Source organism: Xenopus laevis, chromosome 6L (assembly GCF_017654675.1).
Source record: "Xenopus laevis strain J_2021 chromosome 6L, Xenopus_laevis_v10.1, whole genome shotgun sequence".
Lineage (NCBI taxonomy): Eukaryota > Metazoa > Chordata > Amphibia > Anura > Pipidae > Xenopus > Xenopus laevis.
The window spans coordinates 20,524,839-20,543,528 of record NC_054381.1 but is presented as its reverse complement, the minus strand read 5'-3'; the positions used below and the strand labels follow the sequence as shown (position 1 = coordinate 20,543,528).

At 41.3% G+C, this 18,690-nt stretch overlaps 1 protein-coding gene across 9 annotated transcripts in view; it reads right to left on the bottom strand.

The window, feature by feature from the left end:
• Positions 1 to 3,558: 3,558 nt before the first annotated feature.
• cul2.L (cullin 2 L homeolog) overlaps positions 3,559 to 18,690 on the bottom strand; it is a 67,940-nt gene continuing 52,808 nt past the window's right edge. For 8 of the 9 annotated variants that reach the window (XM_018266253.2, XM_018266247.2, XM_018266250.2 and 5 more), the window contains 7 exons: positions 18,234 to 18,311; positions 17,665 to 17,731; positions 15,338 to 15,540; positions 13,667 to 13,768; positions 7,899 to 7,961; positions 7,526 to 7,642; positions 3,559 to 4,738 (listed from right to left, as the gene is read on the bottom strand). In XM_018266253.2, coding sequence (XP_018121742.1) covers positions 4,607 to 4,738; positions 7,526 to 7,642; positions 7,899 to 7,961; positions 13,667 to 13,768; positions 15,338 to 15,540; positions 17,665 to 17,731; positions 18,234 to 18,311 — 762 coding nt within the window. In that variant the 3' untranslated portion in view covers positions 3,559 to 4,606. 9 annotated transcript variants of the gene reach the window in all.

Here is an 18,690-nt window from a genome sequence, read left to right as displayed (position 1 = left end):
TTTTAAAAAAAAATTATGCGGGGCCCTGGCGCCAATGTTTTTTTTTTAACTTATAGGGGGGCCGGGTCCCCAATAGCTTTTTAGAACTTGTGTTTGGGGGTTACCTTATTTAGCGCTGATGTCTGTGTGGTCTTTTAACTATGATGTAGAGTGGGCGGTCTCAGGGGCAGGGCTTGGGGGCCGGTACAATTTTGTTGGAAGAGGCCCCGTGATTTCTAACAGCGCCCCTGACTGAAACTGAAGGCTCTCCCACTGAGCTCTCAATCACTATGTGCTGACTGGAAAGTTAGTAGTTATATTTCAACTGTTTTTTTGCCAACTCTCCTGGCTGGAAAACCTTAACTATGACTTCCTGGCCTGGCCGGATGCTGGGCACCCATAAACTTCTCTAAGAATAAGCAGGGGCCGTCCTTGATCTATCACACTGGATAATTTTCATTGGCAATTAAAACAGCCGAAAATAATCTCAATCATTCCCTTCCGTGACATCTCATAAGCGTCAGTCCCAACACTTGTTCTTCAATGTCGCTAGTGGTGCTTGAGAGATCTGGTAAAATAAGAGACATTAGTGTAATTATCGAGTCAGGAGTTAAGAAACTCGCCTCAGGCAGCAGCGCCCCATTATTTTTTTTTGCAACCCCTGGTAACTTTAAGAGCTGAATTTCTGGTTTTCAAACAGTGGTTGGAACTACCGTGGGAGCCGGTGGTCTGATTGGACCAGACCCACACACCCTCAGGGGCCCCTGGCAGATCCCGCACCTCTGTAGCCGGCTGCAGCTGCTAAGAAAATCGTTACGGAGAGGGGGGCCCGGCTTTACGGCCGCACCCAGGCCCCCAACCTCCTAGTTACGTTACTGACCCCTTGGATAAGTGGTGCAACAACTGTTCAAGAAACCTCAACAAGTCCAGTTGGTTTAGACTTAATTCAGCTAAATACTGATTATCATGACCTGGATGAATAATCTTCATAGACATTAGTGTAACTAAATGATAAACTGCCCAGCAACCATCCAATCACAGTATGGCTGTCTGGACATCGTATCCAAGTATTCAATCCATGGTGAAATGACTAAAGAGAGACTTGAAGGCTGCTGGATCACGTTGGGCAATTAAGGCCCCTAGTGGAACACATTTAAAAAGACTCGGGTGCAAACCTTAGAATGCACTAAAGGTTCTAAAGAAATGCCTATATTTTTTTTGAGTTGAAAGAGCTCATCAAACATCACTGGGCCGTCCATAACTTCTAAAGGCCAATACGAAGCAATCCCACCTTCATTGTGAGATTGTGTTGGTTCCTCCTAATAAAAGTTGGAATTTTAGTACTGAAGATGCTTTTAGTCCTTTATGGATGCAGCAAGGTGCCTCAAGACATACGGCTACACAATGACCTCCGGAGGCCACTGTTTCACTGGAGACTATGAAGGAGATGTAACTGGTTGTTCTGACACAGAACAGTATTACCTGCCTTTTTTTATTTTATGGAGAACAATGAAACCATAGAGACAAAGCAGACATTTGCTGAAATCCCCCACTGGGAATAAAGGCGCTCCTCCTTGCTCGTATTCCCTGAAAGCCTTGTTAGTGAAATGGATCTTGTTCCGGCATGCAGTTCTTCTAGATATGTTTCTGCTGCCAACATAAATCTTCACTGTTTTCTCTTGTGCTTTGTGTTTCAAAGTGCCACCACCTATTGTCAGCTCTCACATCTGCTCAGTACAGATAGCTACTCTCTTCAAAGAAGCAGAACGAAGGTCTCACTTGTCTATAGACCTTTATCAAGGACAACACTCTTCCTTATATGCTGAAGAGACTCTCCCATTTCCACAATTAAATGGCATTAGCCTTTATAAGTATAATTGGGGGGCAACTGACTGAATAAACGTACATTATATATTTGCATGTTTATAGATCAGTAGAGTTTGGGTCATTCTGAGGCATGGAAGATGTCCTTGTACACTGGCCAGCAGAAACAGCCGCCGTCCAGAGCAACTCAAGAAAACCGTATGAGATATTACATATCGTGTACCAGTAGAATCCCTGACCTTTGTGTTCACTTAATTCTCAATTTCATTTAAGAAATCCGAATATTTTCTGAATATATTATTGAGTTACAATCTACTCAACTCGGAGATGTGATTATAAGAAATGATCTTCTAGCACAAACTACTGAACGAGCCTTCACTAGTCAATGGTGGAGTTTATCAGTGTTGGATTGGACCTTCTAGGGCCCACCAGAGTGTATAACAGAACCACAGATATAATAATTGCTCTGTTATGTTGGTGTTGTATAGAGCTATTGTGAGAAAGGCATAAAGGAGCTTTAGCTACACTGGGGCCCACCACTAGATGATTCTTTGATGTTCTGACCCGAATAGATCAAAGAGTATATTAGAGGTTTGTAGGGGTTATTTATGACTCCGGGGGGCGCAAGAGCTGTGTGGGAGATTATAAACAAGGCCTTGTGTATCTGGTTGTGGCCGATTTACATGACTCCATGAGTAGAATTCGGTTAACAGGGATCACGTCCTTCCCCAAGAGAGCAGGGAGCTGGGGATGATAGCCCCAGTAGGGAACTGAAGTCCAAAATGTAGAGGAAAGGCATAATCATCTGTAGTTTGCACTAAAAGATACTACATTTGTTTATGGCCCTTTCCAAGCCACAAATTTCATGTGAAACAAATCCATGAATGCAGCAGATTGTTACATAATTCACATTTTATGCAATTGGACAATTTCAGAAATGAAGTTGAAGCAGATTTATAGGAGAGGGAGTTGCACAGTTATAGGGTGAGTTTGATCTTTCACAGGGGTCGGTTGATTCGCTCTATCCAAAATAGTGGATTCGGTGCATCCCTAGTAGTAACCTATACACCCATACTGGTTGTTTGCCTTGGCTGAGGGACGTTGATCGCATCTGTGAAGGCCGATTCTGGATTCTTTATATCAGCCATTGGGAATTCAAAAGACTAACACAGCCCCAACATATCCATCAAACCAGGCGTTTCATAAGCTGGCCATACATGGGCAGATAAAAGCTGCAGACAGACCGAGTCAGCAGCTTATTGTCCCGTGTATGGGGCCATCAGACGGGCTTCCCTGATCGATATCTGACTGAAAGTCGGGCAGATGTTGATCGGGCAGGGTTAAAAATCCAGTCGGATCGTGGCCGTATCTGTGCGTTGATGTGGTCCCGTGATCCCTCCGCCCATTTACCCTTCGTTATGAACCCTAGGGCCCACGATCGGATCAGCCTCATATCGCCCATCTCAATGTGGGAATATCGGGGAAGAGATCTGCTAGTTTGTCGACATCACGAGCGCCGGCACGGACATCGGCGCGGATATGCGAGTGCCAGGTAACAGCGCCGCAATTTTTTTATTTGGGGTACCCACAGATCAGGGGAGGGGGCTGGGCTGGTGGGGGCCACGAGGTTTTTTTTCCCGGTGTCCCGCCAGCACAGTCCGACGCTGTCGCCAAACAAGCGGATGTATGGCCACCTTAAGAAAGTTTCCTCAAATGTCTCTCGGCTGTCCCTATAGCATTCAGATTCCTACACAATTCTTTTATTCTTTTTATTTGACAAGCAGCAATATCATGTTTGTCATTTTGTACATTTGGAAGTACATACAATTAATAGGTTATCTGTAATATTACAATATTTAGTTTTTACTTTAGGTTAGGGGGGGGCACTGAACCCATCATTTGGTTTGGGATTTGGCTGAATCCAATCTCTTTTTGCACAATTCAGACTCAGTCTAATCCAGGGAGCCTGGCTGAACCCAAATCCGAACCCAGAAAGGGGTTGCGCGCTTTAAAAATGACCTTTTAATGGTGTAGACACCAGAATCCTAAGTGAATTTGCAACCGATTTGTGGTTTCTGAATGATTTACATTTTTTTTTTTTGAGCGCTCTTTAATCTGGTTATTAGGGAATAATTCCAAGTCTTGGAATCAAAATGCAAGATGAATAGTCGAGAGCCTAAAAGCAAAATAAGCAATAAAACAAAGAGCAATAAAAAGGGTCTCATAGTCATTCTTGGTTGCTGGGGGTCAGTGACCCCAATGACCACATCACTTTTTCAGCTGCAAGATGGAAAGAGCTAATATAGGAAGGACAATCATTTCAAATAATTCAAATAACCATACAGAATTCATTATGTGGAAGGTGCAATGTTTTTGCTCAGATTTGAATGTACAAAATAGGGTTCGGATTTGGCCCAGTTTTCGACGGATTTGGCAAAAAACGATGGATTCAGTGCCTCCCTATATTAGGTCCTTTAAGATACGTTAAAAAAAGAAACACGTCAACTGCAAACATGATGGGGGGGGGGAGGGACGGACATTACCCAATCAAAAATTTCCACATTCCTGAAATACTTCACTCTTTCTTTTAGTAGCGTTGTCAGAATGGCATGAGCGGAAAACATTTATAGGCATTTTCAGTGGCGCTCATGACGTGGCACTGGTGATGCTGTAAACAGCAGTAAAGTAAGGAACTGCCGGATGACAGAATATGGAGGCAAAGATCTGCTTATTCCCACAGGAACACACCAAACAGCAACGCTGATGACTTGCTCTTGCACACGCACCCCTTAGAGCGGCCTCTTCACGCCACGTAACTGTATTCGTCTGCCGACGCCTGGCTCCTCTCGATGTACTGCTTGTCTATGAGCACTTCAATGCACTTCTTTATCATGCTGATGCTGGGGTTAAACCTCGCTCTGGACTGGCTAATGACCTGGGTGGGGACAGAAAACAAACATCATCCCTAACAGGATCTACTGATGCGGAGGTGCAAGGTCCTCACAGGTTGGTTTATACACAGGGAAGGCTACAAGATTGGCATCGTGGGCTGCAGATAAATATACACGTCCCCTGGATGGGGCTTTACTTGCCCAGTCAGTGTATATAATAAAGCAGCTGAGAATACCCACTGGCGCTCATTGTTCTAAAGTGAAGCCATTTAGCAGAATAAAAGCAAACATGGGGTCTGTCGTGTGAAGAGATCAAGGTCTTCTGGGCCGGCCGAAGGCTCTAATGAGAGCAGATGCACAAGGAAAGCTCTCGGCATCAACAAGCACATGACTTTTCTACAGGAACTGATTGAACTGAGCCTTTATTATTTCTGTCTAACAGCCTTACATAATGGGCCTGTGCCCTTAAAGGAAAACTGTGCCCAAAATGAACACTTAAGCAACAGATAGTTCATATCATATTAAGTGGCATATTAAAGAGCCTTACCAAACTGGAATATATATTTAAATAAATATTGCCCTTTTACATCTCTTGCCTTGAACCACCATTTCGTAATGGTCTCTGTGCTGCCTCAGAGATCACCTGACCAGAAATACTGCAGCTCTAACTGTAACAGGAAGAAGTGTGGAAGCAAAAGACACAACTCTGTCTGTTAATTGGCTCATGTGACCTAACATATATGGTTTGTTGGTATGTTTGTGAGTACAGTGAATCATACGATCCCAGGGGGCGGCCCATATTTTTTTGAAATGGCCATTTTCTATTTATGATTACCCAATGGCACATACTACTAGAAAACTATATTATGAAAATGGTTTATTTACATGAAGCAGGGTTTTACGTATGAGCTGTTTCCTGCAATATATTTTTAGAGAGACCTACATTGTTTGTCGGTGTAGTTTTCCTTTAAAGGAGAAGCAAACCCAAAAGCTAAAAAAAACCTACCCCCCTACCCTACATAAACCCCCCTCCCTCCTCCCCCCAGCCTAAGTGTTACCCTGGACAAATGCCCCTAACTCTTTACTTACCCCTCGGTGCAGATTCTGTCCAGCGGAGTTCATGGGCGCCATCTTCTTCTCTACGGAATGACACTGGGGTGGAGGCACATGCGCAGTTGGAGCAATTCTCGGTGTCGCGACAACTGCGCATGCGCCGAAACTCCCAAAAATTGCTGAAGCGCTGGTCTCATTCTTAAGATTTATAGACAAATACCTCTGCACTCAACCCATTATCAATATATTTAAGACAGAGACATTTTGTGCATACTGCTACTAAAAAAATGCCTTACCCTTTAAACAAAACAGGGATTGTTTGTCCATATATTGCAATATATTTAAGCTGGCCAACTACGTCAAAGTCATCCCATATCTGGCCAGTCCTACGCTCAATTTTATCTGATTCATTGAGAATTCTATTGCTTCATTATACATTTTACAAAGGGACTAAGTTTTACCTGCAACTTACTTGCTGCTTTCAAAGTAAAACTCCCAAACTTGGCTGCCCTTTTATTAGACACCAGTGGGATCACCTGACTATAATTCTGAAGATTTCCGAAGCAGCTGAAGATGGCGCCCGTGAACTCCAATGCTTGAATCTGCACCGAGGGGTAAGTAAAAAGTTAGGGGCATTTGCACGGGGTAACACTTAGGCTGGGGGAGGAGGGTCTATGTAGGGTAGGGTTTTTTTAACTTTTGGGTTTGCTTCTCCTTTAAGATTCCAAAGCCAAATAAAGGCATTAATAGGCATGTTTACTAACATTGGGAATAAATATCTACAGACATGTTGCCCAAGGGAACCAATCAGCAATTTAAACAGCTATCTACAAAATAGAAAGCAAAAGCGAAGATCTGATTGGTTGCTATGGGCAACATCTCCCGAAATCTAGGGAGATATTTATCTCCAGTGTTAGTAAACATGCCCCTGAAGCTGCCTATAGATGTAAAGATTTTTAAAAGATCTTTTCTTTATCATGAGACCAAGCTTATCTTGAAACCATCGCTTAAATGTACGATTTGTCCATCAACTAAAACCATTTCAAGCAATGTTGTCTAGTTGAAGCCAGGAAAACTGAGGGTAGCAGTCTGCTGGGCCCTGACTGGTCATGTGCTTTCAGAAAGAGCCAGCACTTTAGGATGCAACTGCTTTCTGGCAGGCTGTTGTTTCTCCTACGAAATGTAACTGAATGTGTCTCAGGGGGACCTGGATTTTACTATTAAGTGCTGTTTTTAGATCTACCAGGCAGCTGTTATCTTGTGTTAGGGAGCTGTTATCTGGTTACCTTCCCATTGTTCTGTTGTTTAGCTGCTGGGGGGAGGGGGGTGATATCACTCCAACTTGCAGTACAGCAGTAAAGAGTGACTGAAGTTTATCAGAGCGCAAGTCACATGACTGTGGGCAGCTGGGAAACTGATATGTCTAGCCCAGATTTAAAAAAAAATAAAAATCTGTTTGCTCTTTTGAGAAACGGATTTCAGTGCAGAATTCTGCTGGAGAAGCACTATTAACTGATGCGTTTTGGAAAAAAAAATGTTTTTCCCATGGCAGTATCTCTTTAAAGTATGGAGATACCAATTACAGAGAGATCCCTTATCTGGAAAACCCCAGGTCCAGAGCATTCTGGATAACAGGTCCCGTACCAGAACTAGGTGAAACTACGGTAAGAGAAATCAAGATCTATCCGATAATAGCCATTAGATGTGACTATGGGACAAAAGCTCTCTCCATGTCACACACTTTTCCCTTAATATTGAGGTTTGGAAATGGCACTTACCTCCTGTATCAGAGCATTGTGCCGTAAAACTTTGCGTGCTTTCATGATACGCACTATAGCAGCTTGTAGATACATCTTCCTGTCCTCATCAACAGCACTTCTGGTCTGTTCCACCTCCTGCAGATGAAAAGCAACAAGCACCATCAGCTGGAAGCCCCTCGGCCATTGCTAGTCCTCTCCCATGTAGTGGTGCAAGGTCTACAGCAATGACTACAGAGGAGCCAACGCTCTTGACCTACAGAAATCACACAGGGGTAAGACTGGAGTTCAGTTCTTACTACAGAACTGATAAAGTTATGGGCCCTATTAGTCATGTCCTTGCACTGAAGGGGTTGGATTCTATTGGCAATAAGAAGAATGCACAGTTACCTACCAGAGAGAAGCGCCTCTCCCCTCTCCAAAGCATAGCTTCCTCAGCACCCGTGGGCTGTGCCCCCTTGATGAGATGAACAAAAATTCAGAAGCTTCTCTGAAACCAGTGGATGAGCCTAATTATTTTTTTTACAGCAGTCTTTAATGGGTGGTGCTAAAGTCTAATCTGTTTGTCCCAGTTATACTAGATTGTTGGAGACACACTATATGGCCAAAAGTATCCACCGCTTGTCCTCAGTTGGACACTCACTGCTCAGTTCCAAATGTCTCCTGGAAGCACAAGAACTATTCATAGGGAGCCTGGGGTATTTCTGGGTAATCATTGGCATACAAACCTAACACCCCATGTGTAATGCCAGTTGGCTGGGGTGAAAGTCACCACCATTGGACTCTGGAGCAGAGTCTTGATAAATGGCACGGAGCATCTAGCAGAATGACACAATAGTCTGGGTTTGGAGGATGCCTGGAGGACCCTACCTGCCTGAATGAACAACCCTGATGGTGGAGGAAATATAATGGTCTGGGCCAGGGGCCCTGGTTCTATTTAAACGACAATGACATTCCTGAAAATTCAGTGCTTCTAAAGGTGGCTACACACGAAAATATCCGCTTGTATGGCGAGGTCAACAAACGAGAGGCCGATATGCCAACCTCGAGACGAGGGATATCAGGCTGATCTGATTGTAGGCCCTAGGCTACAGCAATCGGATCTCAACACTGGTAATGCAGGGGGTCGGACCAAGGGTCCTGTCAAAAAAACGATGTGGTCCTCAATCAAATGGGAATTTGCCCAATGTTCAGCCAGGTATCAACTATGGAAGCCCGTCGGAGGGCCAATAAGCGGACAACTTTGTCTGTTAGAAGCTTTTCTCAGCCCGTGTATGACATCTTTACTTTATTGAAACAGTTTGAGAAAGATTTACCACTTCAATGCCCCATGAACAAAGCGAGGTCCATACAGAATGGATTTGCTGAGTTGGGAATAGAAGAACTTTACCGGCCTGAGTCTTGACTTCATCCCAAATGATACCTGTGGTATCACGTCTAACTTGAGTCAAACCTGAACACTCAACATCAGAAGCCAGTCTTACTAATGCCCTTATAGTTGAATGGAAGCAAGTCTCAGCAAAAACCTTCCCAGAAGAGCAGATTACAGGGGGCACCAACTTTGGTTTGGGAATGAGATGTTGGACAGACAGGTGGCCAGATACTTTTGGCCATGTACTGTATCTTCACTATAGACAGCAACGCTTGCTAATGTTTTATTCTCCTACATTATTAAAGGGGTGGCTCATCTTCAAGTTAACCGTTATAGAACAGGGGTCCCCAACCTTTTTTAACTGTGAGTCATGTTCAAATGTAAATAAAAGTTGGGGAGCAACACAAGTATGCAAAAAGTCCCAGGGGGTGCCAAATAAGGGCTGTGATTGGCTATTTGGTAGCCCCTATGTGGACTGGCAGCCAGTGCACCTGGTTTTTATACAACCAAAACTTGCCTCCAAGCCTGGAATTCAAAAATAAGCTCCTGCTTTGAGGCTACTGGGAGCAACATCCAAGAGGCTGGTGAGAAACATGTTGCTTGTGAGCCACTGATTGGGGACCACTGGTATAGAATGTTCTACTCCTAGCAACTTTGCAATTGTTTTTCATTATTTATTTGTACCTTCCAGCTTTCAAATGAAGGTCACTGACCTGGAAGCCAATAATTATCAGTCTGTGATGTAACAATCTTATGGTTCGTGTGCATTTTTATGACTTTTTTGTACTATACTGACCTTTCCTATTCATCTTCCATTTATTCAAATCACTGCCTTGTTGCTGGGGTATATATTAGTGATGCACCAAATCCACTATTTTGGATTCGGCCGAACCCCCAAATCCTTTGCGATAGATTCGCCCGAATATCTAAATGAATGTGAATCCTAATTTGCATATGCAAATTAGGGGTGGGAAGGGGAATTTTTTTTTACCATTTTGCGACAAAAAGTTGCGTGATTTCCCGCCCCTAAATTGCATATGCAAATTAGGATTCGGTTTGGCCGGATCCAGATCCTTTTGAAAAAGGCCGAATCCTTAACCGAATCCTGGATTCGGTGCATCCCTAGTATATTTATATACAGTAATATGGATTTTAGCAACCAGCTACTGACATTCAAACCTGGAGGCTAAATAATTGAAAAACCACATAAAAATAAAAAATGAAGACCAATTGCAAATTAGCTTGGAAATGTCTGTCATACTAAAAGTTAATTTAAAGTTGAACTACCCCTTTAACATATGTTTTTCCACTATCCATGAACCTACATACTATGCTGCCTATAAATAAAACGGGTGTAAATATGTACATGTCATGTTCCAAATCTGGGGATCACTTCAAAGACAAACATAAATGCTTAAAAGCAAAACATTCCCTATTTATATGCAGGGTTTGTCAGTTAATGCAGCTTCTCCAGTATTTAATTTCAACATAAGACTGTTCTACTGGGACCTATAAAGTGTGTCTAAGCTGGAATAGGAAATTCTGCAGATCCAGTATTATGTACATGAAATAAAAGAAGAATAGAAGGAAAGATAAATGCTGTCTATAAAACATAATTCTCTCCCATGCAGAAGCCAGGCACTGAACACAGACACCAACACAATGATTAGCTCTATTAGCAAATGCCGATAATTAATCACATGTTCTGGTGGCACCAAATAACATTAACTCCGGCACCTTTATCCAAGGTTCCATCATATGAACGTCCATGACAGTTACTTGGGACAAAACTGTCAGCCATGAGCAAACAGTTGTTAGTAGAGAAATCTCTTATTTGCTTCCAAGCCAGTTAACGGCACAGTACATGTTATTTGGGTATCAGGGCTCGGTGCCGTCTTTGAAGTGCAGTCATATGAATGAACCGAGCCGACTACCCAATGTGTGATCCAATGCCCTTAATCCAAAACACAATCACAAGTTCAGCTGGAAGCTTTCCCTGCCCTAATTAACAGCAATTAGTTCTCAAACACTGCTCCATTGATCTAAATATACAGCCTCTCCCAACTGCACCGCCCCCTACTGGATTCCGAGGGTTGTAGTTCTACATATACCTGCATGCTGCAGCTCTTCTATCCCTGTTCTACATGATTAAAGGAGAACTAAATCCTAAAAATGAATAAGGCTGAAAATGCCATATTTTATATACTGAACTAACTGCACCAGCCTAAAGTTTCAGCTTGTCAATAGCAGCAATGATCCAGGACTTCAAACTTGTCACAGGGGGTCACCATCTTGGAAAGTGTCTGTGACACTCACATGCTCAGTGGGCTCTGATTGGCTGTTGAGAAGCTAAGCTTAGGGCTCGTCACTAATTATCCAGCAGAAAATGAGCTTCCCCTGTAATATAAGCTGATGCTACAGGGCTGATTATTAAATTCTGATGCTAATTGCACTGGTTTCTGTGCTGCCATGTAGTAATTATCTGTATTAATTACTAATCAGCCTTATCTTGTGACATTTCTATTCTATGTGTACTGTATATTGTGAGTGGGTCCTTAAGCTCAGTAAGTGACAGCAGCACAGAGCATGTGCAGTGAATCAGCAGAAAAGAACTACTACTACTACTAGGAGCTACTAGGGCATCTTTGGAGACACAGATCTTTAATGCTAATGGGATGTGGTTGCCTTGGGCTGGTACAGAAGCACAAAACATAATGTGCAACATTTCTAGCTACTTCTTTAGTTAGGCTTTAGTTCTGGGTAGGTAAAGGCAAAAAATATAATTTTTACTTTCTTTAATGAAAAATAAATCTATCTCCAATATACTTTAATGAAAAAATGTGTACTGTTTTTAAAAGAAACCTGACTGTATGCAGTGAAATTCCCCCTTTATTTAACTTGCTCTGACAGCTGCAGATAGGAAACTTCAGACGGTCCCTAACTGCTCTGCGGGGAAACAATCATACTTTCAAATGGCAGGGGGGAGCCCCCGCCCACCTTACTTCCCTGACCGCTTTGTTTGTTTCCCTGTAGAGCAGCCGGCGACCGTGTGGAGATTTGTATCCGCAGACCCAGTGCAGTCTGTATATTCTGATTATTAATCAGTCTTGCTGTATCGGCTTCTGGTAGATATTATGTGACTTCTGCTCTTTTGATAATTTATGACGATCCCTAAGCAGCCCAGACCCTACTGAGCATGTGCACAGTCTTGGTCTTGCAAAGATGTTTAACAAAGTTACAAGATGAGAGCCACCTGTGGCCAACTTTGAAAACAGGGATCATTTGTTTAATTAGGCTTCTGGAGCAGAAAGTTTATGTTTAGTATACAAACTACAGCATTTCTAGCATTATTCTATTTTAGACTTTAGTTCCCCTTTAAGGTAACAGTTAATGGGGCAACGCATAAGAGGCGGGATTTTGGAGAGGAGAGAGACACAGTTGGCTGTTATTCATTTATAATCACTACAAATCATTTTTTAATCAAAGTACACGGGAAACAAAAGTGCTCCGAAGAGCTAGCAATTAGCTTTTTCGTGAACCCGAGGACACCAACGTAGGACTTTCAATACTAAAAGACATTGTGGCTGCCAATAAAAGCTGAGGAAGAGGCAGTCTCTGGGTCACAATAAAAGCACTCGGGCTGGACATGCTCAATAGATTCTGAAGGGTCCCATTTAAAGCGTAAATAAAGAGAAATTAGTAAGGGGAATTTAGAGAACGTTTCATGCAAGTTTTGGATCTGTTCGGACATGCGACCATGCATTCATTCCCTGCACGATTATTAATTCTTTTATAGAAAAATATAAAAACAGAAGAAAAAACAAACAAGAAAATGACAGGTATATATAAGCTGTAAACCTATGACATTATTTAGAAAACCATTTATTTGTATATTTTTGCTGCATGCAACACCACATTCAAAACATAAATAATAATTTCAAAGTCTATTTCCCCAGTGAATTTATAGGGGCCACAATCAGGAACTAAACCTGCCGTCTGCTATCGGCAACCCTCACAATAGAAAATGTTAAAGGAAAACAAATCCTTTCTAAAAAGGGGTTATTTACCTTTAAATAAACTTTTAGTATGATGTAGAGAGTGATATTCTGAGACAATTTAGTTTTCATTTTTTATTATGTGTGGTTTTTGAGTTATTTAGCTTTTTATTCAGCAGCTTGTAATATCAGCAATCTGGTTGCTAGGGTAAAAATAATCCTAGCAACCATGCAATGATTTGAATAAGAGACTGGAATATGAATAGGAGAAGCCTGAGCAGAAAAAATAGTAATGAAATGTAGCAATTGACAACACATCTGTAGCCTTACAGAACATTTTTTTTTTTTTAGATGAGGTCAGTGAACCCCCAATTCGAAAGCTGACAAGATTTAGTAGAAGGCAAATAATTCAAAATCTATAACAAAGAAAAAATGAAGGTCAATTGAAAAGTTGCTCAGAATTCGCCATTTTATAACATACTAAAAAGGTAATTTAAAGGTCAACTACTCCATTGGCCTCTTCCAGAAATCTCCCTTTTTTCTCCGAACCACACTATTGGGGACCCCTAAACTTCCCGACTTGCTGTACCAGGTTCTAATAAGCAGAGTATCATTTGCTCCTGTTGGTGCTTCTAGATAAAGTTTTAGCCAACACCAGGAGAGTTTGCGGTTTGGAAACTACAAGCCCTTCAGGAACTCCCTTTGCCCCAATAGCCTTATCAAGCTCACTTACCAATACATGACTATGTTAGAGCTCGTCTCTTTCTGTTATAGGATTCCATTTCTTGCACTTACCTGTGGCGTGTCCTTCTGCATCGGTGTAGTGATTTTAAATTTTGTTCTTTTACTGCTGAAATTCATATTTAATGAGAAGGTTGACTCTCCTTCGATATCCTCCTGCAAGACAAATAAGGATATCCAATGTAATTCCAGAGACAGAGCAGCAGAGTTTTCCTGTTCATTAGATCTTATAAGATGGGAGATAGAAATCATCTGCACTCGCGGCGCATCGATTACCGAAGTCACCCGATGTTGCCTCACGAGGAAACTTCGGGCGACTTCGGAAAACAAAGTGCCGTGAGTGCCTTACCCCAAGCAATTTTCAATTTAGCCGGCAGAGGGCAGGCAGTTCGGGGAGATTAGTCGCCCCGAAGAAGAGGAGATTTGTCGCTGGTGCGACTAATCTCCCCAAATCTGCTCGTGTGGCCTGACCCTTATGATACAGCTACATGAAGTGTTTTGGCACAAAGCTTCTGTCAAACGAACAGAAAGACAAGGTAAAGAATTCTAAGGGCAGGGACAGATGAGAAGATTCGGGGAGATTTAGACGCCTGGCAACAAATCGTCTCTTCTTCAGGCAACTAATCTCCTCAAACTGCCTCCCCACCAGATAGAGTCTAAATTGCCGGTGGGATGGCCCTTTAAGCGATTCTTTTTTCAAAAGTCGCCCGAAGTTGCCTCACGAGCAAACTTCCGGTGACTTTGGAAAACAAAGTGATCCGAGTGCCATCCTGCTGGCAATTTAGAGAGATTTAGGAGATTAATCGCCCGAAGAAGATGCAATTTGTTGCTGGGCAAATAATCTCCCCGAATGTTCTCGTCTCCCCTATAGGTAATGTCACACCCCGGTATAGACAACAAAATGCTCAAAATGACCCCCCAATTGCAAGTCATTAATAATTGCTCAAAAATGTCTTAGCTTGAACCATGAGTGCACCCGTGGGTTCAGGTTATTCCCAGACAAAACACTCACAATCTGTGCTAATGCCTCTGTCATTAAAGGGACTGTTCACCTTTAAATTCTATTCATTGCTGTGGGATTTTTGGAAGCGTATTATCACATAGTGAGTTATAACTTTCAGCCATTGATAAATATGCTTCTAAAAATCCCACAGGAATAAAGACAACTTGGGTGGGTTTTTATTTATTAAAACCTAAACTCAACATTTTGATGAATCTGCCCCTTAGTATGATGTAGAGAGTGAGATTCGGAGACAATTTCCAATTGGTTTTCATTTGAGTTATTTAGCTTTTTATTCAGCAGCTCTCCAGTCTGCAGTTTCAGCAATCTGGTTTCTAGTGTCCAAATTCCCCTGGCAACCATGCATTGATTTGAATAAGAGACTGAAATATGAATAGGAGAGGCCTGGATAGAAAGAGGAGTAATAAAAAGTATCAATAATGATACATTTGGAGCCTTACAGAGCATTTGTTTTTACATGGGGTCAGTGATCCCCATTTGAAAGCTGGAAAGAGTCAGAAGAAAGCAGCGAATAATTCAAAAAATATAAGAAATAAATAATGAAGACCAATTGAAAAGTTGCTTAGCCATTCAATAACATACTAAAAGTGAACCGCCCCTGTAACTATCACAAACTGTACTGGTAACGGTACATTTTTCGTTTGATAAAGTGGGATCACTGCATTATTTCCCATTGCCCACAACGTTTAGTCACACACAAATACCTTGTCTGAATCGTGGTTTATCATTTTTACATCCAGCAGTGACTTTATGGTCTTTGTGAGCTCCTTCTCGTTCATTTGGGTGCTGTCTTGCAGCTCTTTGTAAGTGATGATTTCACTGTTGTTGAAGGCAAGTAGAACTGCCATTTGGTAGGTAGTCACCATGGCAACATAGGGTTTGCACAAGTAGTTCATTTTCACTTCACCTGAAGGTAACGCGTTGCAACGTAGAATATAGGTTACGTGAATAAAACGACACACACAAATATATGAAATAATTAACCCCCATATGTAATAAAAGGCACTGAGTAACTTGCCCCAGTAGCGTTAAAGGGCATTTAAAGGCAAAAAAATAAAATCCGATTTTTACTTTCTTTAATGAAAAAGAAACCTATCTCCAATATACTTTAATTAAAAAATGTGTACCGTTTTTATAAGAAACCTGACTGTATGCAGTGAAATTCTCCCTTCATTTACTGCTGTGGATAGGAATTGTCAGACGGTCCCTAACTGCTGAGCAGGGAAACAATCATACTTATGAACAGCAGGGGGAGCCCCCGCCTTACTTCCCAGCCATGCAGAACTCAAGCAGCTTTGTTTATGACGATCCCTAAGCAGCCCAGACCACACTGAGCATGTGCACAGTCTTAGTCTTGCAAAGATGTTTAACACAGTTACAAGATGGTGACCCCCTGTAGCCAACTTTGAAAGCATAAAGTATTTGTTTGATTAGGCTTGTGGTGTAGTAAGTTTGTGTTAATATTTAGTATACAAAATACAGCATTTCTAGCCTTATTCTAGCCCTTTAACTATGAGCAACCAATAATATGTTTGCTTTTAAACGGGTGTCCAGCAATTTCTGCCTGCTGATTGGTTGCTATGGGCTACTGCACTTGGGCAACCATAAGTGTCTTCATTATCGAAAGTTTATATTTCCTTAAAGCAGTATAAAATATGTACAACTGGGTATTGGAAGAGAAATCTACTCACACTTTTATATTATTATTATCATACCCCCGGGGGGAGTGTATTTCCTGTTACACATGTTGCAGGCTCTCCATCCCATTAAAGGGGTTGTTCACATTTGAGATAACTTTTAGTATGATGTAGAGAGTGATATTCTGAGACAATTTGCAATTGTTTTTAATTTTTTATTATTTGTGGTTTTTGAGTTATTTAGCTTTTTATTCAGCAGCTCTCTCATGGGCCCAAATTCCCCTAGCAACCATGCATCGATATGAGTAAGAGACTGGTATATGAATAGGAGAGGACTGAATAGAAAGATGAGTAATAAAAAGTAACAACAACAATACATTTGTAGCTTTACAGTGCATTTGGTTTTTATACATGGGGTCAGTGACCCCCATTTGAAAGCTTGGAATAGTCAAAAGAAAAAGGCAAACAATTTAAAAATTATAAAAAAAAATAATGACGACCAATTGAAAAGTTGCTTACAGGGTTTTTTTCAGTTCAATTGTGTTCAGATTCTTCCCCAAAAATTCCTTTCCATCATTTATTTTTTACTGTTTTTCCAAAATCTAAGTTTAAAGTTTGATGTTCATGTCTCTGTAGTTTGAGTCTGGCAGCTCAGTAATTCAGGTGCAGACTCTAAACTGTTACAATTTTGCAACATTTAGTTGATACATTTCTCAGCAGAATCTCTGGAGCAACTATTGTATCAATTCTAACAGCTGCCTGGATTGAAAACCAGAGATTCTGCTCAGCAGGGACAAAGATAAGAAATGGATCAACTAAATGTATCAATTTAGAACAATTTACAGGGTCGGCGACCCCCTCTCCCAGAGCTTTGGAAGGTGAAAAATTATACTTTACACTTCAATGTTAGAATAACGGTCACACATAGAAAATAGAATTATTGGGAAAAGTCGTTATTTCTGGTGATCTATCAGCTAGGTGTTTGAAGGTGAACAACCCCTTTAATTTTGGTCATTTTCTGTCATACTAAAGTTAACTTATAGGTGAACCACTGCTTTAAATACACAATATCCAGCTTTGTGGCTGAGGTGATATGTTTCTCTCTATATTTATATATTAAAGAAATCCACAAAACCCATGAATTCTTATCAGGTCCTCCCTGGGCCAAAAAAACGATCAGATGGGGGTCCCTGCAGACCTGTCAGCTAAGGACTTTATGAACAGTCCAATGTGGTTCTTGGCCTCCACTCTGTCTGATCTACTTGGGGAGCATCATTTTGTGTACAAAACATTTATTTAGATTTTTAATTTTATTAACCACTATTTGTACTGCCTGAACCAGTGGTTGGCTCATTGATCTATGCTGCATTTTTTTCCTGATAGGGTTTCCTTACCTGTGCAGAGATAGTGCAACCACGTCAGCTTCCTGCCACTGAAATGTTGGTTATAAAATAATTCAAACTGAAAAGAGAAAATAAGAATGATAAAACATTTCCCTGATTATAAGTGATGTTTTCCTGGATTTTACATTGAAAATACTAACCAGATGTATATTTTGCCATGGTTCTTGCTGTAAATGGTCAATTGCAATTAGTCTATCCCTTATACAGTCCTGCACCAATCACTTATTGCTTTCGGTTGTGTATGTGACTGACAGAGAGTCTTGCACTTGCCCCCCATAGTGTAATATTAACACTATAATGTTTAACCCTTGTTATTAAGACAGTAAATATCGTATCTCAAATAAAACAGACTCCTGTCCTTATATCCTTTCATTACCTGAAAAAGGTTACTTTAACACATTTCCCTGATTTTACATTTTTCCAGATTTTACATAATTTTTTCCTGGTCCCCTAAAAAAACGTAAAATGGGGATTCTACTTTAACTGCAGGGAGTTGCCCTTGTGATATACGGAGGCCTATATGTATGCATATATATATGTGTATGAGTGTGTCTATTTACCATTTGTACACTCTTTTCCAGTTCCTGAGGGATGGCAAACGTGGAAGATGGCGCCTGAGTGAGAGGCCACGCTCCAGCCTGAAACACAGAAGTAGAACAATGAGGACGGCACATAAATCATCTTTAAGTTTTCTGATTTTATCTTGTGCTGACAAAGGAATAGTAATATGGTATGGCTTATTATATGCTTATAATTATATATATACACATACATACATATCACACAAACCGCACTGCAAGGACTTATCAGGTGCAAAAAATCAAATGCCTTTATTTCAACGTTTCAGCTCCAACACTCAAGCTGTCTTCAGGAAAGTGACTTTCTCAGTTTCCTGAAGACGGACGGCTCGAGTGTGGGAGCCGAAATGTTGAAATAAAGGCATTTGATTTTTTGCACCTGATAAGTCCTTGGAGTGCGGTTTGTGTGATGTGAATATAGTGATATTTTTAGCAGCAC